This window comes from Ambystoma mexicanum, chromosome 11, assembly GCF_040938575.1.
Source record: "Ambystoma mexicanum isolate Mex_15411 chromosome 11, UKY_AmexF1_1, whole genome shotgun sequence".
Classification (NCBI taxonomy): domain Eukaryota; kingdom Metazoa; phylum Chordata; class Amphibia; order Caudata; family Ambystomatidae; genus Ambystoma; species Ambystoma mexicanum.
Window position 1 is genome coordinate 759,104,310 of NC_090934.1, and position 23,863 is coordinate 759,128,172.

At 48.0% G+C, this 23,863-nt stretch overlaps 1 protein-coding gene across 4 annotated transcripts in view; it reads left to right on the forward strand.

Annotated features, from left to right (window-relative positions):
• Positions 1-23,863, forward strand: part of SBF2 (SET binding factor 2) — a 2,983,421-nt gene that overhangs the window by 792,435 nt on the left and 2,167,123 nt on the right. For all 4 annotated transcript variants that reach the window (XM_069623660.1, XM_069623661.1, XM_069623662.1 and 1 more), the window contains exon 3: positions 22,935-23,072. In XM_069623660.1, coding sequence (XP_069479761.1) covers positions 22,935-23,072 — 138 coding nt within the window. The remainder of the gene's footprint in view (positions 1-22,934; positions 23,073-23,863) is intronic.

Genomic DNA, 23,863 nt, shown 5'->3' on the forward strand with positions numbered 1-23,863 from the left:
GTATTCTGTGCAAATTGGATTGCGTAAAGGGCTCTATAGTACGCTAAATGGTCTCAATATCAACATTATAAATGACAAATCAGGAAGAAAGATTAATCTCCCATTATATGGTGCTTGGGTCGACCTATCGAAGGTGTTCGCTACGATCACTCGAGGTAAATTATGGCGTAAACTAAAAGATTGGGGAATTCCATAAGGCCTTTTGGCCATAATTATCCAGATTCACGAAAATACTAGTATACAGGTGAGGCTGGACATGTATGGACATTTGCCATCCATATTAACCAAGAAAGGAGTGAAGTAGGGTTGTATATTCGCTGCCTGCCTCTTTAATCTGTATTTGGCTTGTCTGGCTGTAGCCCTCAGTCCCCATGCACTAGCCAGCCCCTCTATTTTCGCATGTAAAATCAATTGGATTGCCTACGCGGATGATATAGTCTTATTAGAGCATACTCCCGTAAGCTTCCAGCAACTGATTACAGCCTTTGAGAAATATGCTGTGTGAATTGACCGTATCATTAACCCTTCCAAAACATGTACAATGGCTTCCCTAATTCTGGTTAAAAAAAAAAAAAAAAGTCTGGGATTCAGGTGGATGCTGGACAATCTGTGTCTTCTGTGGGGAAATAAATTAAATATCTGGGATTTAGGATAAGGATGGACGAACCCCTCAGTTCAAGTTTTGGAGGCGGATATTGAGAGAAAGTTGTCTCAATTTGTCTGTCAAATGAAAAAGATATATTATACTCTTACTGCAGATTTTCGTTACTCCCTCTCATCAAGTTTTATAGGGGAGAAAATAGTTCCAGTAATGATGTATGGTATGGAATTTGAGTGTATGACCCCAAAGGTAAACTGGATTAGAATTGAGGGGCACCTCTGGAAAAAGGTGTTGAGTCTTCCTATGTCCCTGCCAATGGCTAGGCTTCAGTATGAGTTGGGATTACAATCTCTCCAGGTACATCTAGATTGGAGAAGGGCCATGATGTGTAGATCGGTTATACTCCCAATGAGGAATTCTTTATCGGCTGATCTAGCAGTCCTTTTGGGACAAGGTACTAATGTATTTCTTTCCTTATTGCAACAGGATGTTAGAAACGTGTTGGTTACGTGCAGCCTAACCGAAAAGATGCTGACTGAATTGAAAGTGAAAAAAACCTTCATGAGAAATGATTAGATTTTAACTAGAGCGAACATCAGCGATATGACGTTTTTTAAACATCTCCCTGTCGTCAACCACAAGGTTTCATCTTACCCTATATAAGACACTTCCCAGAGGCTAGATGGAGATTGGAACTATTAAGATTCCGTTTGAATCTCATTAATACTAAGGAATTGTAGAGAATCGGGAAGAAAGGTAAATTGCAGCAGGGACATTGTGATCTCTGCAATTCTTGTATGACTCAAGCTATGAAATACCTATTAATCTCATGTAGAGAATCAAGGGCAGTAAGGGTAAAATATTTCTCTTGAATTGTCCATAATGAGGAATGGGGCAGACTCAGATGAATTCTGGTTTAGATTAACAGCAGGGAGGAGAACCTTTTCCTCTTTGGAACTTTTATGGCTGGTGAATGAAATGGAAATGATTACTGTTCAATAAGCTTTGTACGTTTTATGTAATTTAGCTTTGTCTGTTTTGATTTCTTTTTAGGTATGAATATAAATTGTGAAAAGTCATATGGTTGGCTAAGCACAAATAAAACATAAACTGCTAAGAGACAGAACGATGCAGTGTGCAGTGCTCTTCCTGTGAGGCGAAAACGTGGTTCTTCACGAGACCCGAGGAGGGGGTGGCGTACATAAAAAAAACATTCCCCTTCCCTTTCGGAACAATGAAGATGAGGAGACGAGCATCCAACACACTTGAATCCTTCAGCTATTATCCTGGCTCTGACAGGGGACGGAGAGCTGCCTCTGGGCATTTCTTAAAAAGGGCCGGCCATGCTTGGTCCAGTATCCCTTCTCGAAGACAGTTCAACGGTTACTGCAGTGTATGACCTTGATTACTCATCCTTGCAAGTGGTGGGTGGTGCTGGTAATGTGGGCGTCCGGTAGGTTGAGCTACAGCTCCCCCATGCAAAGTTGCTCTATTGTAGTGGTAAATTATGTTGGGGTCTGCCAAGTTCTAGGGTGGATCTGGGATATTTGGGATTGGAGGGTCGACATTAGCCTGCTTGGGAGTAGGATGAGGGAGGGTTGGGGGAGGTTTGGTTTGGGAATGAAAAGTTCAGAAAATTGTCTTGGCAGGCGACTGTCAGTGGTAACGTGCATTGGGTGAATAGGATGGAGACGCACCTTGGGGGGGGTAGAGAAGCCGAGCGCCAGATACTTCACACAAGGGCTAGATCGTAGTGCTTATAGTTTGCTTAGTTGGAATGTCCGGGGTCTTGACAATTATACAAAGGTCAGGGAAATAATGGTGTACGTCAATAGACACAAAGCCAATATCCTATTCCTGCAAGAGACGCATACTGTAGCTGGGATTAACCATAAGGTAGCAGCATCCTGGGGTAATAACAGGGTTTTCACATCTTACTCAACCCAGTCCAGAGGGGTCTTAACCTTAATACACAAGACCCTCAAGTTCACACTGAAGGGGGACAGAGGTAGACCCGAAGGGACAGTATGTGGTGGTGAATGGTGTAGTGTACTAAAGGGAGAGAAATTGCTGCTTGTTAACACATATGGCCCAAACACGCCCGACTTCTATGAGAATATAGCTGACCTTATTGATTTGTATGATATGTCATTTATAACGCACCTGTACACAAGTGTTTCTAGGCGCAACAAGACCAGGGAGGGAAGACGGAGGGAGTACAAAACAAACAATCTTACTAGGACTTGTCAATTAGATCGTGCAAGTGCGATACGCAAAAGTGCTGAGGGGAGAGGGGGCAGTGCCATGGGGAGGAGAGGGGGAAGTGCAATCGGGACAGCAATGCTCTAAGTACAGCCAGGGCAGCGTAGCACTGGATAAGTGCAGGGAAGCAGGGGACTGTAGGTTTCCAGATACAGCCCTTAAATGCACGGTCAACCCGGAGGAAGTGCAGAGGCTACTGGTGTGGGGAGCCTGGTACCAGTGAGACTCTGAGGGTAGCCAGGCAACCAGTTAGTGCAGCAGACGGGTTGGTCAGCAGGGGAGAGAGAAAGCAGAAGCACAAATTGCGGTCTTGAGCTGCTTCCGGAACTTCAGGTGGTCCGGCTCAAGTTTGAGCGGGGAGGACATTGCAGAGTGAGGCACCCGCAGAGGAGCGAGATCTACCCCCACTCTCTGCCTAGAGAAGCGTCTGATTCTCAAAGTTGGAGGTGGCTGAGCAAAGGACTCGAGAAGGAATGTGTTTAGGAAGAGAGATTTGGATGTAGAGGGTCTTGAACTTTATCCTGGCAGCCACTGGGAGCCAGTGAAGATGTTTCAGGGCTGGAGAGATATGGTCCCTGGGCTTGAGGCCACGTACAAGTCTTGCAGTCCTGATCTGGATTAGTTGCAGAGGGAGCAGAGTAGTGGAAGACGGATTGAGAAAGAGACTGTTGCAGTTGTCCAGCCTAGAGAGAACCTGGGCTCTGGAGACTGAGATTCTGAGGGAAAGTGGGAAAAGGAAGAAATACCTCTGAGGAGGTTCAGCTGGTAGTGGGCCTTCTTGACAAGGCCTGTGATGTGAGGACAGAAGGAGAGAATGGAGTCGAAGACGACACCAAGGTTTTTATCCTCCAAGGAAGGCGAAAGGAAAAGGACCCAAGGAGGACGGCCAGATTGAGGGAGAGAAAACAGGGGTCCCAATGAGAAGGATCTCAGTCTTACTGGCATTAATGCAGAGATCGTTGGAGGTGCACCACTCCTGAATTGTGGATAGACGGCCAGGAATGAGCGAGCAAGGAGAGGCGACTGAGGGGAGCCTGAAGGAAAGCACAGCGTCATCCCCATAACACTGAAAGTTAGAGGAGAAGATAGAGATAAGGTGGTCCAAGTAGAGGCCAAGTAGACATTGAACACAGTGAATAGCCAGGGCGAGCCCTTGGGAACGCCACATGTGGAGATAGAGGTGGTGGAGAGAAAGGACACAAGTTGGACCTGAGAGGGTCGGTCCAGGAGGAAGGAGGTCAACCAGGCCAGGGCCTGATTCGTGATGCCAAGTTTCTCACAGAGACGATTGAGCAAGATGGCATGGTTGACTGTGTCAAAATTAGAGGAAAGATCAAGGAGAATGAGGACAGATGGAAGGCTAGAATTAAGATCAGTGAGCAGATCTTCACGGGTGTTCAGGACGTCGATTACTGTAATTTGGGGGGTGGTAATGAACTGCATACTGGATCAGCAGATGGATCGTACTGGGACGGCCCCAAGACCGTCCTCCAGAGCCAGCCATAGTCTGCAATGCCAGATAGAGAGGCTCGAGCTGTGAGACATCTGGAGAATGCTTCACCGCAAGATCAGCAGTATACTTTCTACACCTCCATTCATGACGCGTCTTCCTGCCTTGACCTAGTGTTGGTCGAACGACAACTTGTGGGCAAAGTACAACAGGACAACATCCTACCCTGTACACTATCGGACCAGTCCCCTATCACTAAGCGGATTACAATGGACAAGGGGGCTCCAGTTGGGCGGTGTGGCAATTTAAATCAGAGGCGCTAGAGTATTTAGGTGAGACATAGAGGAGGAATTCTTTTTTCGACAGTGGACGCTGTATGCAGTGTCGCCAAGTCGATGTCCCTTGGTCCTCCATCGACATCTTCAGCATAAATAACACATGCAGCGCCCGTTGGCTTCAGTTCCGTTTTTCCAAGATTACGTTTCAAGTAATTATGGCGTGCTTCAGTGTGATTTTCGTGAGACAATGTCTTCATCTACTCATTCAACGCACACGTTGGTTTTAAAAAATGCCATGACTGCGGATCGAAAATGGCGATTGCGGATCCTCACCGCGTCTGCCTGTGGTGTCTGGGCTCCGGGCACCATACCGAGGACTGTGGGTCCTGTCAGGCCATAACACAGAAAGCTCTCAGGGAGCATAGAGATAAACTGGCAGTGGGGAGGTTAGCATCGAAGTCCTCTTCGAAGCGGGAGAAAAAGTCTGGTGAGTCCAGAGACTCTTCTGGCGCAAAAAGTCAAAAAGGTCCCAATGGAGGAGTCAATTGCGGCAGTCTGTCTTCTTGCTCTAAGAAGTCTCCTTCAATCTCAAGTGATTCCTCCTCTGAGGTAATCAGATGCCCTCGGAAGTCCGTTTCCCCAGCAAAGTGTGACGCATTTCGTATGAAGATGTTGTGAATTTTCGAGAATGCGGCCTCGACCCCCCCCCCCCTCGAAAGAAAAGCAAAGGAGCCTTGCACCCGTCGCTCAGAGGGACAACAAAGGGAAGTCGAAGGCTACAACTTAAAAGCCGAGCTCAAAGTTCTCGACCCAATGAGAAGTCGTCGAGAGTGTCGACGAGTCGAGAGCCGAGTCTTATTTTGGTTCTGACAAAAAAACACAAAGCGGCATCAACCAGACAATCAGCTTATCCTTCCATCCCCCCTGACAGGGATGACAAGAAGGTAGATGCCTGGGCATTTAAATTTTTCACTGCAGGCACTATGACTTTAAAATCTACTAATGTGACTTGCACACTGTCTAGATTCACATTTACCCTGTTGGAATGTCTTGCTATGGCCGCTGAACACTGCCAAGAAGCCGTCTCTTTCTTCGCCTTCCAGGATATCATTAAAGATGGTAAAGCGGCAATGAGTGAATGCCTCAAGTCAGGGTTGGATACTGCAGACAGCATCAGCAGATCCATGGCTGCTAGCACAGTATTTTACGAAGATTTGCATGGTTGAGGAAGTCCGGGTTTGCACCAGATGTGCAGGCAATACTGCTGGAAATGCCCTTTGACGGCTCGAGGTTGTTTGGCATCAAGACGGATGAAATTTTGGAGAAGCTGCAGAACCCGAAGGCGGCGGCTAAATCCCTTAGCACTGCCACATTAGATAACCTCAAAAACCATATTTGGGCTCTTCTTCCTGGAGGGATAATTCCTTTTGTTTCTACTCCTCAATTGGAAGAGGAAGACGACAAGCCAGACAGAGGGGCCAGAGACGATTCCCTCGTGGTGGACTAGAAAGGGGTGCTAAGTCAGCCCCAGCAGTAGCATCCCTACCCTCAGCTGCTGCTGCAGCCGCCTCTAATCCACTCTGAGACCTTGACCCACAAGACCCCAGTGGGAGGCAGACTTTCTCAGTATCTGAAAGAATGGTGGGACATTACCTCAGATGCATGTGTACTGGAAACGGTAGCCCAAGGTTACTGCCTTCCTTTTCAAAAAATGCCTCAGGATCATCCACCGGGATACAGCTGTGTCAAAATTCCAGATCCGCTCCTTGTGTAGAACATTTTGACCGTGTTATTGTAAGGTACAATAGAATATGTACCTGAAGTGTAGAGGAACAAGGGTTGGTACTCCGTATTTTCTAGGTACTCCGTATTTTCTAATCCCCAAAAAGGACAGAGGATTGAGACTTGAGAAAATGTAACAAATTCCTCAGGAAGGACAAGTTCAAGATGGTTACCCTTTCTCAGATCCTTCAGGCTCTCCAACTCCGAGGCTGGTTGGTATCATTGGACCTTCAGGATGCTTAGTTTCATGTGCCAATCCATCTCAAGCACAGAAAGTACCTGAGGTTTGCGGTTGGTGGTTCTCATTATCAGTTTAGAATTCTGCCATTCGGGCTGATCTCCGCCCTGAGGGTTTTCACCAAGTTGATGGCGGTGGTGGCAGTGGCCCTCATTACGACCCTGGCGGAAAGTGACTGACCGGACCGCCACAGCGTAAATAACGTTTCCGCCATTGCACGAAGGAGCAAAGTGCGGCCCATTCCGACCCATCGGGCACGAGCACCACGGCATGGCGGAAGTGCAAAGTCCGCGATGGCAGAAATGACCCCAAAACGGCCCACACCGCCGCCGTACGGCGCCCTAGGTGCAATACCGCCACCCATCACAGCGGACACCGCAGTGTGCGCCTACCGGAAAGTACGGTGACCGGAAATATACGGAAACGGAAGTAAAAACATGGGCCCGGAAGGGGAAACATCCCGCCGTACACCTATAAAACCACTAAAACCACACAACCACCAAAAACACTACCCTGAGACACACCGCAACCCGTCATCCACCCTAGCGAAACCAAGAAAAATGGGAAAAGTAGCGAAGAAAGCGTGTGACCGCAAGCGGCAGGTCCACTTCTCCCGTGAGGAACTCACCGTGCTAACAGAGACCCTCCAGGAGAATGCAGCCGTCGTCTTCTCCACGCAAATGACCAGGACGGCACTTGCGAACAAGAAGGCCATATGGGCTCTGGTGGCACAGCAGGTAAGTGCGGTGGGGACCGCACCCCGCAACCCACAGCAATGCAGAAAGCGATGGGACGACCTGCGGATACGCGTCCGCAGCATACTCTCTGCCAACCGCAACATTGCCACAGCCACCGGGGGAGGTCCTGAATCACCCATCAAGTTGACCCCCTGGGAAGAAATCTGTGCCTCCACCATCGGAATGGAGAGCATAGAGGGAGTTGGAGGGATGGAGAAAGGAGTGCAGACATCCGAAGATTCAGGTAGGTGGGCCAGATAAAACAATGCTAAATCCACAATGTCCAATCATGCGAAGTACCATGTGTCCACATAGTGCAACAGAAACACATGGCCAGGAGAACGTCCACATACATCGGCCTGATAGCGCACGTTAAAACCCACAATAAATACATAATTAATCAAAAACCCCTAAAACACGCACTACACGTGCAGCAGGCACACCCTAACTGCAGGCTGCCAAACAACTGCACCCTCACTCCACACACAAATGAAAGCACCTCCAAGGCCCCGACCCAAATCACCCTCAGGTACCACCCCAATGCATGTGATACAATGCCATTCCAATTCCCACAGACCCATTAATAACCCTCGCCCTCCTTTACTCCACCACAGGGTCCGATCCAAACGACGAGCATCAGGACACCCCTACCAGCACACCTGCAAAGAGGGCCAAGACCAACGGCCAAAGACCCTCCACCTCAGCTGCACGCATCAAGACACGGCTGCAGCACAAATCAGGTGGCAGCACAGAGGAGGGAACATCAACAGGCACCCCAGCAACCAGCATGCCCACACCACCACCACCACAGGTCCCCCCAACGGATGCCACAGAAGGCACTGCCTCTGGTGGCAGCAGCACCATAGGTGACACCCCATTGATGGCAGCATGCTCCGACACAGAAGACGGGGATGTCGAAGTCAGATCCATCCATGACCTGTCCCAATCCCCCTGTCTGTCCCATCCCGTACAACATGAGGATACCACGCAGGGGCACCCACAAGACGACGACTGGCCATCCCCCACAAGCCCTGTGGCAAGGCAACATGAGGTCAACAGCCCCTCTGTGACACCCCCGCAAATGGCCATGGCCCAGCAGAGGCAACAGTCCCTCGACCAGTTAATCGTGCAACAGCAGCAACTGGCCACGCTCCTCAAGGACCATGCCGATGAATGTGGGGGCACTAAGGCAGACATAGAAACATCAACAGAGACACTAAGGGCACAAATGGAGAGTAGCACCGAGAGCCTGAGAGTCCAAATTGAGAGAAGCACCGAGAGCCTGAGGGGGGAACTGCATGCGACGTCCAAAGACGTATGTGCCGAACTTGCCGCAGTGCGCCGTGTGCTCACTGAGCTCTCGCAAACCCTTAGGGACATGCATGGACGTGAGCAGGCAGAGACATCATCCGTTGCAAGTTCCGTCCAGGGCAGCCCCCAACGTAGATCTGGGAGGAACCTGCGCTCCACAGGCAGGGGTGCCCCTGATACCCGCAGAGGGGGCTTGCAATAGCGACAGCCCACTGACAATGAGCATCTTTGGACACTGGTGTTCGGGGGGGAGGTAGGAGGGTGGAGGGGGTGTGTTGGGCTCACTTGGGTGGCGGGTCGATAGGGTGTTCAACATGATATCACATATGCCATAAACAGTGCACGATCAACCAATGAGATGTGTGGACATTGATCTTTGTGTACTAGGCCATCATAGGCGTACAGTCCATATTGTGCATGTCCCAGACACACACAGTGCCACGAGTCCCGTGTCCATGTATCAGCCACCAGGCGTGAGTGCTAGAAGCATGCATCAATGAGATGCTGACGAATGTCACGGCCCTCCGGTGCCTCGCAGACTCCTTGAGGTGCTGCCACATCCCCACCCTCATCATGACCATCATCAGGTGCTTGCAGTTCTGCGTCAGGGGGCATGGGCACATTTCTACGTACGCACATGTTGTGGAGCATGACACATGCCATGACCATCTTTGCAACCTTCTCATGGCGGTACAGGAGTGCCCCGCCAGACCTGCTGAGGCAGCGGAAACGAGTCTTCAGTAGGCCGAATGCCTGTTCTATGACTACACGGGTACGTGAGTGGGCATGGTTGTAGTCCTCCTCATGCTGGTCCCGTGGGTTCCGGACTGGTGTGAGGAGCCATCTCTTCAGTGGATACCCAGCATCACCTGTATGTGGACGAGAAACGCATGATGTGGAATGCCATTGCTACGTACGCACACCCCCCCCCCCTCTTCCTGCCAGGTCATTGCCGCATCACATACCCCACATCATCATGCATGAAATGAGACTCACCGAGTAGCCAGGATCTGTTCCCTGCGTGTCGCTCCATGTAGCGTGGTATAGTAGAGTTCCTCAAGACCATAGAATCATGGGTTGATCCAGGGAATCTGGCACAACAATGTGTAATGATCCTGTTGGAGTCACACACCATTTGTACATTCAGGGAATGAAATTGTTTACGGTTGCGGTACTGGGCCTCCATGGCATGTGGGACGACCAATTCCACATGGGTGCAGTCGATGGCACCAATGCAACCCGGTATGCCGGCAAGTGCATGGAATCCCACTTTTGTGTTGGTAATTTCCTGCTCCGAGCGTGGTAGAGAGATGTAGTCGTCTGCGTGCTGCAGGAGGGCATCGAGCACTTGCAATAGTGTCCGTGAGAACAGTGGCTGAGAAATGCCATGCAACTGTCCGACTGTGTGCTGGTAGGTGCCTGTGGCCAGGAAGTGGAGTACAGACACCACCTTCAGTAGGGGTGGGATGGCGGTTGGGCTATCTATCATGCTGACAAGGTCAGCCTGTGTCATGTCCACAATGGCGGCTATGGTGTCCCGGTCCAGACGGTAGAGGGTGTGGATCTGCTCATCAGTGAGGTTGAACGGATGTGCTCGGAGGCGTGGGATTGCGGGCTGCCTGCGTGGTGGTAGTGGCTGTGCTGGCGGCCCTTGCTGGCCCTGCCTTGCCCTCCTCCTCCTCCTCCTGCGTCTCCTCCGTGCGGCCGGTTGTAGTTGGTGTTCGTCTTCTTCTTGGAGTTGGAGTACTTGCAGTGCTATCAGGTCCCCCAGGGCCAACATCGCGAGTCCTGCCGGTAGCATTTCGGAGTGGGTGTGGTTGTGGGAGGAGACTGGGTGTGCAATTTATGTGTTTTCAGGCTGTATGGCCTCCACCTGTGGTGATTCATTCCACCTGTGCAAACTGCTCTCCCCTTTGGCCGAGCACGTCCCGCACACAACGCTGCAATTCGAGGAATGGCATCTTGCTATTGCAATCATGTATTTGTACCCGATGGCCGTGTAACATTCGTTGATATGTTCATTCTGCTGTGGTCCCATTGTTTCACATACTATCTGTGCAGTCGCGAACAGACTTGTGAAGGGTCAGTGGAACGTAGTACTCGAGTAACGGTGGGCCCTCATGCATCACTGTACCGAGTTGCAACGACGGGCGGGGCGTCCCATTTGTGGGTGAAGGCAGTTGCCATTTTCACACACAGCCGCACTAGATGGATTAATTAGTGATTTCAAACGGCCACAGATGCCTCTTCGACGTGATGTTGCAAATGAGGAATTCGAAGGGCGGCGCTTTCGGTTTTCAGCTAGCGGCGAGGAAATGCCCACAGGTCTGACTGCAAATATAACGTTCTATTGTTCAATGTCCTTGAGACAGGGGCCATGGCGAGGATGCAATGATTGATATGAATGGTTTGGGATGCGCAATAGCGACGTGGGCGATGAGGCCGGACGTTCCCAAATACATGTTACTTCACTACACTGGAATTACGGGCTGGGGCACTGTGGATTTTGCAGGCTGCATAACGCACAGACTCAATGGATATTTCTAATGTTATGTGAGTAAATATTCAGGCGTTTTAATCCCGGGATGAGGGAATGATGAATGGATGCATGGGCAGGTGATTTGATACAGAGTTTGCCATGTACAGGGCTTCTTGGAATCTATCCGCCTCCCCTGCGCTATGTGATGCAGGGCTGCCATAGTGGGACCATCGTCTATCTGGCCTTGTTGAGCCCTCCCTGTCTCGACGCGCCCTCAGACACTTGTGTCCATGCACGTTACCAATCCCATCTGATGGATTCTGTTTTGACAGACGCATGCACAGGTACACTCGTTTGTGATGGTGTTTACACCTCGATATAGATGGTTATGAGTCGCAAGTGGTTTTGGGGTGGTGATGATCCTTTGGAGTGGGCTAGCATGCATATGGCTGTGGATTTAGTGTGATCATTGAAGTGAGTTGTTCGGATGTAGTTCTGATTGCCATTCTGTTCTTTTTCTTTTCTTTTGGTTGACAGGTATCTCCTCCCCTTTTGCCACTGCCATCTGTATGTCACTCCTGCAGATGGCTTTTACTCCCGACACCTGCTGCTTCGTGTTAATCAGTGGAGCAGCATTACGATCTTATGGGACGATCGCCAATGGGCCACATGCCCTTACGCAGTACTGGTGGCTCGGAGCAACATTTCGGCCTTTCAGCTGGACTAGTGCCTCCCCATTGGGACGGCCCTGCGGTTCTGTGCGCTTCCATGTTGCCTTTTCGTACGTGAATGTGGCTCTGTGTACCATGATGGAACAGGGCGTCGCACAAGTAGTGGCTGGTCATTTCTTGCGGATGCAGCCCACAATGGTGAAATGTGTTGTGGAGTACATGGCCTAATGGCTGTATGGGCTTGGTGATTTTGTTGTGCATTAAATTTCTATTCTGATTTGGCCCGTGTAGCTTTCTTCTTTGCAAGTGATGTGGCATATTCCTATTTGGGGAGCGATGTATTGTGAGGAGATCTGCATTGGGTTCCAGCTTCGGAGTTTAGTTGCGTGGTACTGTACTGGGCACGTTTGCCTACGAAGCCCAGTGAGGTCAGGGATGGGGGGCTGCCAATATGACTGTTTGAATGTTGTCATGCTCAGGGGCGGGGGATTGGGTTTTGTGTAACAGATGCCGGTCAGCCAGGTGGACTGGTGGAATGATGTGATTTTCGGAATATTGCTGGTCACAGGTGCCTGTGTTTGCGTGCGTTTCGGGGGGGGGGGGGGACTGCGGTCATGTCCATTGGATTGGCTTCTGTATTCGTGCCATCTGTGCCCTGCAGCTCCCATTGGCCCCTCTTGTGTTTCTTTTGTTCGTTGGCATGCATGGGTGACTTGTACATTTCACTGGTTGCATTGTGATTTCATTGCACCTACGGGGAGTTGTACTTTGTGGGCAGGGAGCGGTGTACAGGCACTCAGTGGGGCCGTTTACGGTTGATTCGCGATGCCGTACTTCTCACCATGGCGGAATGGTACATTCCGCCATGCTTGATGGCGTTAGGTACATGTCCGCTAGGGTCGGAATTAGCGTACCCTTGCGCCATGGTGGTATTTACGGTTTGGCATGGCGCGCGCGCTTGGTGCAGTTAGCGTTGGCGTTCACTACGGTGTCGCTAATGGCTTCGTACTTTGCGGTGACGGGTCGTAGTCGCACCGAGCGCTATTCGATGGCGGTATTGCATTTCCGCCATCGTTTTCCGAATTTCGCCAGGGTCGTAATGAGGGCCAGTGTGTTTCAGGAGAGGGGCGGATTCATGTCTACCCTTACCTGGACGATTGGCTGATCAGGGCTTGTTCACCCGAGCAAGGCTGGGAACATCGCAGCATAACCTGCCACTTGCTCCACAGGCTGGGCTTCTCCCTCAATTACAAGAAGTCGCATATTATACCTACCCAAGGATTCCAATTCATTGGGGCAGTCCTGGATACCTCCTCGGGGAAAGCCTTGCTACCCGAGGTGAGAGCTCAACACATTCTGCAGATGGTAACACAATTCTAAAATGATCAGCATCTTCCGGCCTTCAATTTTTCTGAGGTTGCTCGGTTTCATGGCATCCTGCATTTTCCAGGTGCCAGAGACCTGCTTGAGAATGAGATCCCTTCAATGGTCTCTCAGGACTCAATGGTTCTAATTCTTAGGAAAAATGTCAGACCAACTGCAAGAGTTGCTCAAGACCTTCTGTGGTGGACTTGCAAAGACAACCTCCTCAAAGGAGAATTCTTTTGGCAACCATGGGCGAGATAACGGTAGTGACACATGCCTCACTCATGGGGTGGGGAGCTAACACTAACTATCTGACAATCGAACTACACATCAACCTTTTGGAGCTGAGGATGATCAGACCTAGTGCTGAAGGCCTCCGTGCCCTCTGTACGCGGAAAGAATGTCCTGATAATGATGGACAACACAGTGGCCATGTACTACCTCAACAAGAGAGGTGGTGTAGGGTCACTACCACTGTGCAGAGAGGCAATGCAGCTCTGGTGCTGGGCAATACAAGAAGGAATCTCTCTGGCAGTAGTTCACCTAGCCGGAGAGCAGAACACGGAGGACAACGCTCTTAGCAGGCAGAGCACAGTCTCCCACGAGTGGCAACTAGCTCAGGAAGTCCTTCTAGAGATCTTCACCCTTTGAGTAACCCCTCAGGTGGATCTGTTTGGGACCAGTGTTAACCAGAAGTGCCAACAGTACTGCTCCATGGAATATCCCCCAAGAGGAGCTCTAGGAGATGGGTTAGTGGTGGACTGGGAGTTTCCACACCTGTACCCCTTGCCTCCAGTTCCCGTAATTCCTCATGTGATCAGGAGGTTGAGAAGGTTTTGGGAAATCCAGGATCCTAATTGCTCCAGATTGGGCCAGCAGGACGTAGTACCTGGACCTTCTGGACTTGTACATCTGCACTCCAATACGTCTTCAGCAAAGAAAGGATCTTCTCTTGCATGAGGAAGGTCGGGTTCTCCGTCTAGAGGTAAAGACACTCATCCTTCACGCATGGTTTCTGAAAGGCTGAGATACAAGGGTTTGGAATTCACAGATGACGTAATGAAGATTTTGCTTCCGGCCAGAAGGCCAGCAACTAAAACTTTGTACTGTTGCCTTTGGAATAAGTTCAGCAACTGGAGCAAGAATAAGAATGTGGATCCATTTCTATGTGACACTCCTTTAGTGCTCTCCTTTCTGTTACATTTAGCCAATCTGGTGCTCCAGATTGAAACCATTAAGGGTTACCTAGCAGCGTTTTCCATTTTCAACTGGTCCTCTGACGAGGAGTCATATTTTAAGATCCCTTTGATTGTCCAATTTTTGAAGGGCCTTCCTTACTAATGTATACCCACCCGTTCCATTAAATGTACCTGTTTGGGACCTCAATCTTGTATTCAGGTTTTTGACATGTGTTCCATTTGAGCCCTGTAAGGCTTTTGACATAAAAAATGTTGTGCTTATCGCAATAACATCAGCACCCAGGGTAAGCGAGTTGCAGGCTTGCAAACCACCCCATACTCCTTTCTATAAAGATTGTCACACTCATGGTAAAACCTTCTTTTTCGCTGAAGATAGTCTCTAACATACACAGAAAATGACATTGCCAACATTCTACCCACCTCCACATCCAGGAAAGGAGGAGCAGAGGCTACATAGACTAGACCCAAAAAGGACTCCAAGTTTTTATGTATCCAGGATGGCTTAAGTTCGCCAGGTTGATCAACTTTTTATTGGATATACTGGTCCCAAATTGGACCTTGCAGTCACCAAACAAACAATATCCAGATGGTTTATCCTGTCTATTGGTGAATCCTACAGACTAGCGGGCAATGACCCGCTGGAAGGCCTAACGTCTTATTCCACAAGAGGCATGGCAACCTCTGCGGCTCTTCAAAGGGAAGTCCCGATAAATGATCTCTTCAGCGGTCACTTGGTCGTCTATCCATACATTTGTAAAACAGGGCTGTCTGGATTCTTCCTGCAGTCAGGGAGGACTTTTTGCAAAAGCTGTCCTCCATTCGGTCCAATTAATTGGTACTCCTACCTCCAAATTATTACTGCTTTGAGAGTCTATCATAAGATGAGGAATACGTGAGAGGACAGATGCATTAGAAGAACAAGTTAATTACCACTGCTAATGTTCTTTAGAGTGGATGTTTAACCCACGTAATCTTCATTTACGTGTTATTGCACTCTATGGTTTCTGAGAGCCTACGCTGGTAATTTCTCTTCGGAGGGGAAAATAAAAACAGAACTGAAGCCAACGGGCACCTGAATGCGCTTTTTATGCTGATGACATCGACAGAGGCCCTCGAGGGACATCGACTCAGTGACAATGCATACAGTGCCCTCTATCGAACAAGAATCCGAAGCATCGAAGCTGAGGTATAAATTATCATAAGATAAGGGCTATGTGGGAGGAACATCCAATCGAAAGAACGTTACCAGGGGTAGGTAACTTGTTCGTCTATTATGTCGAGTTTGAATGCTGCTGTTTCTAAGTGCCTGTCCACAGTTTGTGTCCGTAATCTTTGTATTGAGTGTCTATTTACATTTGAGTTTCCTTTAAGGATCCTGAACGTGTGTTGACTCTTCTGTTTAATTAGTGCTTCATCTTGATTCCCGTCTGCGTTTTGGCACCCACTCTTTCCTCACTGAAGAGGGCCACCCAATTACTTGGATTCAATGTGGCATCATTCTTGCAACCTCTGCTGTGATCATCTGCATTAGGTGCACCGCCAACCTCTGACTCAACACCCACTAATGCCTTCCTCACCTGACAGCACCTTCACAGGTGGAACTAGCCTCCAAATGCAGTCACACATGACATCCCCTAAATCAGTGGTTTGCAACCTCTGGGTCACCAGATGTGTTTTGGACTACAACATTCATCAGACCTATGTAACATTGTCAATGTTGGGGGATCCTAGGAGTATTAGAACATTTGGAGAACCTCAGCTTGCAGTCTTCTGCAAAGGAAGCTCTCTCAGCATGGTAAACCTTTGTGAACATTGCAGTGATGTAGTGTGGCAAACCCAGTTGCGGCACATGTTTCCTGCTGCTTTTTGTGTTGACTTTTAAGCTGCACTAAAGACACCAAAAGACTTGCAACCCCTAAATTAAGTTTTTCCATCAGTTAACTGTCGACAGAAGGCCTGTATATGAGCTATTGTTAGGTTTTTCAGTAGGGGAGTGCTTCACAAAAAGCATAACTGTGCTTCCTCTGTTGTTAAGTACTACACAGATGGTTAATGGTAATCTGTAGCCATCCTGCACAACCACTTAGTAAGGAGTTTAGGGCCTGTTTGGTGCCTTCTTGGCGGGATATATCTGTGTTTCTACTGTGATTTCCAGCCCGTTGTTTGATCTGGACTGCTTTTAGGGTGCACTGTGTTTGATATAGTCCTTTGTTTCTGGCCTATTTCCATTTCCCTCCCATCCCCATATCAATTGTCTGAGGCAGTATGGTGTCCCTGGCCTTTTTGTTTTTGCAGCCCTCTCTTACTGTTCTCGCCTGCTCGTAATCTGTAGCCAACCTGCACAACAACCACTTTTATGGAGTTTAGGGCCTTTTTGGTGCCTTTGTGTAGTCATAGATCAGTGTTTTTACTTTGATTTCCAGGCCAGTTTCTGATCTGCACTGTTGTCTATTTCTTTGTTTCTTTCTGGCCATTTTCCTCCCCCCCCCTCCCACTCTCTATTTTTTAAACACTGTTCCCAAAGCAGCCACTGGCCGGGCAGCCAGGCAAAGGGCTGTGGCAAAGGGTACCTCTTTTTTGCCTTACACCCCAGTCCTTTCCATAGTGCCATCAATGTTTAGGGCAGAGAAATCTCATCATACAGATAAGGTGAACCTATGCTTACATTTCCGGCTGCACTCCTAGCACATAACTTGACAGAATCTACTGAGTTCTGATATTTATGCCTGAACACCTGAGTACACAGCTATATTAAATAATTATGCTAGCCCCGCATATGTATGTCTAATTACACTTCAGCCAACATTTGGCCCATAACCTGACCTGACTCACTGTGTACTTGACACACAGCCTTTTTACACACATTTGTTTTTGTATGCACCCCACAACTCTTTATCTTCTAATATATGCCCCTCACACCTATCACTGAGTTGTATTGAATCATTGTTTTCTCCGCCATAACAATTTTAATTGGTATAGCTCATTATACTGCTGAACCACTCCTGCGTGGCATTGATCCGCACCTTCAGTCTCAGTGAAATCTACCACCAAGAGCCAGGAAGTGACAACACCCTCACCTCACTTTCCACCCCCTCATCCCTCAACTAACTCCTTGCTACTAACATCCTTACACCTACCACACTCGTACAGATAACCTCCTAGGTCTAGTGTATTTAACAGATTCAGCCTCTATCCATCTTCTGTCAACAACCATGCTGTTGATTTTGCACTCCACAATCCGGGGGCTGCCCATATGACTAACCTACCCAGTTGGTACCAACCACAAACAACATAGAGATGTTCGTATTGATCTACAGTTAACGAGTACTTCATGTCTGCACCCATAAACACCAAAGGTTTCTGCATCTGCGTTCCTGCTATCCGACTAACACACCCTGCCCTCCTTTCTTACAGAATCATGTGCAGCAAGGCAAACATTATTGGCCCAATGATGCTATATAATATCACTTTACATTACATTAATCAGTAATTGCATTGTCTGTGAAGTGTGGGGAGTCCTGATTGGCACCCTAATGACCTAAATGATGTACGTAATTAGACTAGCAGGGGCTTGAAAAGCTGAGAAAGTGCCCACCCTGCCCCATTTTCAGGCCTTATACCCCTTGTTTGATGATTATTACTGATTGCAGGTTTGCTTGATGTTGCCTGCATTTGTCTTAAGATTTACATCTTTTTCCACAGAGTTACGCATTTGCCTACTTTTTTCTGATGAGATGGAGAGATTTTCATTTTTCTCTTGTCCCAAGGACTTTTCAAGCATTTCAAATGCAGGTGAATATTTATTTGTACACTGGGAACAATGCTCTTTTGATCACAAAAGAACATGCAATAGATAAGAATATTTGATGGGAAGCAGTGATATTTTTACAATGGGGTGAGTTTGAGAGACATTCTGACTAGGTTGTGGAGGGGAGTAAATGGAACAGTCACCGGGGACAATACATAAGTGGACATACGTAGCTTAAAGATGAATACCTTCATCTCTTTCTGAGGACTAACAGGCATGTTTTCTGCCATCTGTGCACTCTAAGGGATGCCTAGTCAGTCGTGGGATGGCCGTGCTTACCCAGATTGAAAGAGAGGATTTGGTGTTGCAGGTTCAACAGTTTGCGCTGGTCCTTTGATGTCTCATTGAAGCTAGCCTTTTATTTGGGATAACGTACACGCAGCAGGCATTGTGACATCACAATTGATGTCCAATAACTAGTGATATCATTTTCTTATTGTAAGTCAGTAGTGATGTCACAACTAGCCTGTATTGAGAACATTTACAGACCTTTTATTAAGCTAATAAAATATATTTTATTGAAAACTATCATATGCTTTTGGAAGCAATTCAGTACTTTACAGAGGTATACAACAGTACAGAGCGCTTTTCAGAGGTAACAGAACAGATGTACAGCGGGGTGTAGGATACAAAGCGCCACAGAGGAGGGGTACAGCTTGTAAAGACTGGAGGGGGGTGTCTGTACTCCTGCTCTCTATATGGTAGAGGAGAGGCACAGAGGACCCCAGCCAAGATTCTCTATTACCGTAGCAATGGACGAGCAATCCAGGCCTAGCTTCTCTGGAGGTGATGCAGGCTGGTTCTTAAGTACAGTGTAGTCCCCAAGCACCCACAAAGGAATGTCCAAACACTGTTAGTTAAAACAAAGTCTTTATATAATTACAGGTAAAGGTTAAATACACAATCACAATAACTCGGTGTGTGCTCATTTAATCTACAATGGCAGATATATACAGTTCTAAGTGGTACCACAATTATCACAATTATCAGATTTCATTAAAGTGCATCAACTGTACTCTTGTCAAATGCCACACAAATCAATTAATAAAGGTAACCAACAATAGACATAGGAGGAAAAGCAGTTGGTTAGAACAATTGGCAGAATACTGGCTCTGTTAGCTAGACACAGTTCTGTGTGGAGACCCCCCCCCCCAACCTGGGCAACCTATAAAATAAAGATATTGAACAGTATATGGAACAATATATGGACTGGGCTTGTAGTATGAGTCTTATTTCCTTCTAAAGTGTTTCTACCACCCCAAAGTAACTGGAATAGCAGAGTTCCTCGAGGAGGCATTGATGGATCCTTCTTGAGTGACTCCCTTTAAAGCAGGAGCCACGGATCGTTGATGGGCCTCGAAGAAGGTGAACGTGGCGTTGATGATCCTCGATGAAAAGTTTGATGGCGTCGGGACAGCAGCTTCGGTCCTGGCGGTGCACGCCGACGACGAGTCGAAGACGTCCTGCAAGGATGAGGCGTGCGGGGCACCTCAACATCGACAGTTCAGGACCGCAAAGAGTTTGTAAAGAACTTTGGTCCAGCAAGGGCGTTGAGTCGTCCGTCGTCTCTACGGTCTTTGGGTGGCGGGAAACCCACCGGCAGATGCTCCTTGGTGCATCGACGGCCTGGCCTTCTCCGGTGGGGTAAGGCGGTCGGCAGTGCGGACGAGCGTGTCCGGGAATGAAATGACGACCAGAGCCGCAACGCTCCATAGATTAAGACGATGGCACAGCGTGAGCAGTTCCTGCTTCGGGCAACTAACTTCGAAGGGCCTACAGCGGTTATGGCAACCCTGCGAACTCTGGTCGACGACGGTGGACGGAATGTCCGGTGCTTCTCTTAGTTCTCCTCAGCGGTCCCCGTCTCCTGTCAGCAGCCTGTCGAGGGTCTGACTTCCAGGGAGCTTTGGCAAAGGTTAGCAGTGCACAATGGTCCCTCGTAGCTTGGGAAGAGGGCGCCTAACCAGGTCCTCTCTGGGTCAGTTCTTGAAGACACAGCAGCTTTCAGATCGATGAAGTAGAACAGCAATACTTCTCTTCCAGCAGGGCTTCAAGGTTAAGTTTCAGTTTCAATGTCAGTTTCAACTCGAGCTTCTGAACGATTTCTAGCAGTGCGAGGCCCCCAGATATACTGTTGATCTCCCATTCATTCTGATGGGTCACACTCAGGCAACCAATCACTCAGAAGGGCATTCGGGCAATCAGTCAGCCAATCGGGCGCACGGTGCATTCAGGCCATTCTTCTCCATTCAGACACTCACAACACAGAATGTGGATTCAGACAAGTACCACACCATTCAACACTACACACTGCATTCATACCAGTTTCGGGCATGGCTGTCTGTCATTGTGTCAAACACCAGACACTAGACATCCACAACACAGAATGCGCTTTCGTCACACACTCCATTCACCCAGGTCCCATCCACAGGTGTACCCACAACATACGGTCATTGGGGTAGGCTCCAGCCAGTCTGGTCGGCACTTCCCCACACTACCATATATGGAACTTCCATCCAACAGCCAGTCAGGGTGAAGGGACAGAGTCAGGGCTTCCCGGGTCTTCGGGAAAACCAAAGTAACAGGCGATGGAAGGCATGAGGCCCCGGGGGCCATCTTGTTTCCATCAGGAATCTACTGATTCCAATGACAGGGCCTGGGTATCCCAAAATGAAGGATACTCGGAGCACCTGTCAAATTCAGCATGGAGCTGCCACCAGCCTATATCCTGCTCTGTGGGCCACATACAGGTGCCCAAAAAACATACACTAGGGGCACAGGGTTTACCCCCACCCATGGGTGCTATAAGGGTATCCCATGGGTCTGTAGACCAAACCAAAAGAGAGAGATGCACCGCCAGGAGTCCCACATGAACTCCTGCGTGGGAAACGCGACAGAACACACAATAAAAAGCAGTAAAGGACAAGGATACGGAGGCCCTGTCCCTCCGATGCATTTCCAGCATCACACAGTTCTACTAGGTGGTGGGGAGCAGAGGGGCGGGTGGGGTCTAGCGAGTTATGTGGCACGATGGGAGACGTGATGGCCTAGGTGCTGAGGAGGAGAGACTCCTTGAAGAGGGGAGTCTTGAGTTCTTTTCTGAATTGTAGGAGTGTGGGAGCGAATATGATGCTAACAGGGAGGAGGTTCCATAGTCTTGGTACATATGCAGATAAGGTTTGTTTTCCGGTCCTTTACTATTTTCAGCAGCCAATTTCTGCATGACTTTAGAGCGACTGGCTTATAGATGATGCAGTAAGACATGCTGGTGATTTTTATATGCAGTGGGAGCCAGTGAAGGTTGATGAGGGCTGAGGTGATGTGGTTGTATCTGTGGAGACACTTGATGAGGCGTGCAGCCGTGTGCAGGACTCTTCTCAGAGGCACATGGGAGGACGACAGGAAGCCTTCGAGGAATGCATTGCCCCCAACCAGGTGGGGATAGAAAGCTGTCCGGGGGGAGGAAGAGCTTGACTTTCTGCAGGAAGGAGAGCCGATACCAAGCTGTCTGAGCTTTCTTACCTATGTGAGCCTTAAAGGAGAGTTGTTTGTCGATGTGGAACCCAAGGGACTTGGCGCGGAGGTGAACTCTGGTGTGAAGCTCTCGGAGGTTGTGGCTAATAGCCAGGTCTGTATGTCTGGGTGTTCAGTGTTGGTGAGCATTAGGAATTCGGTTTTGTAGGGGTTGAGCTTCAAGTATACACTGAACAACCACGCCTGGATCAGCGTGAGGCAGGTTTTGAACCTATGGATGTCCTTAATGGCGTCGATCTTGAGGTATAGCTTTTACATGATATTGTGGTAGTAGTAATAGTGGTCCCAAGCCTCCTGCTAAGAATTCTATGAAAGGCCTGGATACCTTTCCAGCCTTTTCCTGAAACTGTGGAAAACTCAGTCCACCCTACCTTGAACCGCCAAGTCGCCAATTGTTAGCAATAGTTTTGGACATATACCTTCAGAGTATGCTCCACTCTGAGGTTTGAATGGCCTGTTAGGCCAAGACAATATGGCTCAATGGACTAGTGTATCCACTAGACAGATCTTTAGTAACTTGGAAGTCATGGATCTGACCGCAGATGAGCCCAAATAGCCTTTTTTCATCTTGGGATTCCTAAACTCAATACCTAAGTTGAATGATAGATTGGACATGTGTTGTGCGCCATTTCCAAGTAAACAGTTGGCCTCTGAAAGTGCTACATACTAACAATTGCATTTTGTTATTCTAGTTCCTGGTATTTTATTTCGTTCACATATTGTATGCCCCACATTCTTGGTCAGCTGCTTGTACCTTGCAATCAAAATAATTTTGTGCCATTTCTGCTATTCCTACAACTCCTCTTTACAGTGGGTTGGCCTAAAGTTTAGTAGTTTACCCGCGATTATATAAACCTTCACAGTGCAACATATGAGTGTCTTGTTTTTCAGTGAAGAAAGAAGGCTGATTTTAATGTTAAGGTTTTTTGCGTTTAAATATACCAACAAACATCAGTGTAAGTCGTACCAATAACCCAATGTCTACTTTGAAGGCTAGTAATTCCTGATTGTCTGAACCCCAATATCATAAACTGTACTGTTGAAAGGTACAATGGCATACTAGAAATGTGTAACCAGCATGCTTGCTAGCAAATCTTAATATATGTTCATGTAAAAACACAATGGTTCATGTGTATCGCTTATCAAAAGTAGACATTTGTAAAGTAGTGGCTGTGATTATATTGTCTTATTTTATATTTTTATCCTTTCTTTCTTTTAGTTTTGTCAGCCCAGAGGATGGCAGTTATCTCGTGAAAGAAAACAACCTACCTTCTTTGTGGTTGTCCTAACGGATATAGATTTAAATCGGCACTACTGCGCCTGCTTAACATTCTACGAGGCGGAGATCAATTTACAGGTAAATCCCTGGGAATAAATAATGCCTCAATTTAAGATTAGCAAATCGGACCAAAATGGACCTGCTGGAGAGATCAGGAAATAGGCCAAAGTTTGGAAATAACAGTATGTAGTATATCAGAAATTGCATTATTAAATATCTACACTATACTGTGCAAATTTACAGTTGGGCAAGAAAGGCTTACTTCATTGCTATTTACCAAATGTGCATAAAATGCATTATCTTTTTAATCTGTTTATGGTATATTTTCACACAGAGTAGTTACGAAGGCTATAAAAACAATGCAAGTTGGCGTGCCGGCAAATTAGTCATTTTTTTGTCCTTTACTCTGGTTTTAGATCTTCTGGTACAATACTATTAATAGAAATTCTACCCTATCGCAGCAATCGGAGAATATTTTCAAATGTATTTGAAAACTACAAATACCTTGAAGTTAAGAAGTTTCTTGTAAGCCACATGTCCAGGTGGACATTGATCTCCCAAAGGGACTCTGCATATCCAGTGCGCAATGAAACTATGATTAACTGGTGTTAATCCCTAGTTGAGCATCATCAGTGAGGTGAAGCTGTGCCTCTCTAAGAGCAGTGAGCAAGGGGTCCATGTCTGGATTCCCCTGGTAATTTAGGCTGTGTTCGTGCTGGTAGAGAGTTTCCCAGACCCCCCTCTGTTTTGCATACCAAGTAACTTTGCGTCTCACCCTAAGTTACCAGGGGAATCCAGACATGGACTCCTTGCTCTTAGAGAGGCACAGCTTCACCTCACTGATGCCCAATTAGGCTGAAACACGTGTA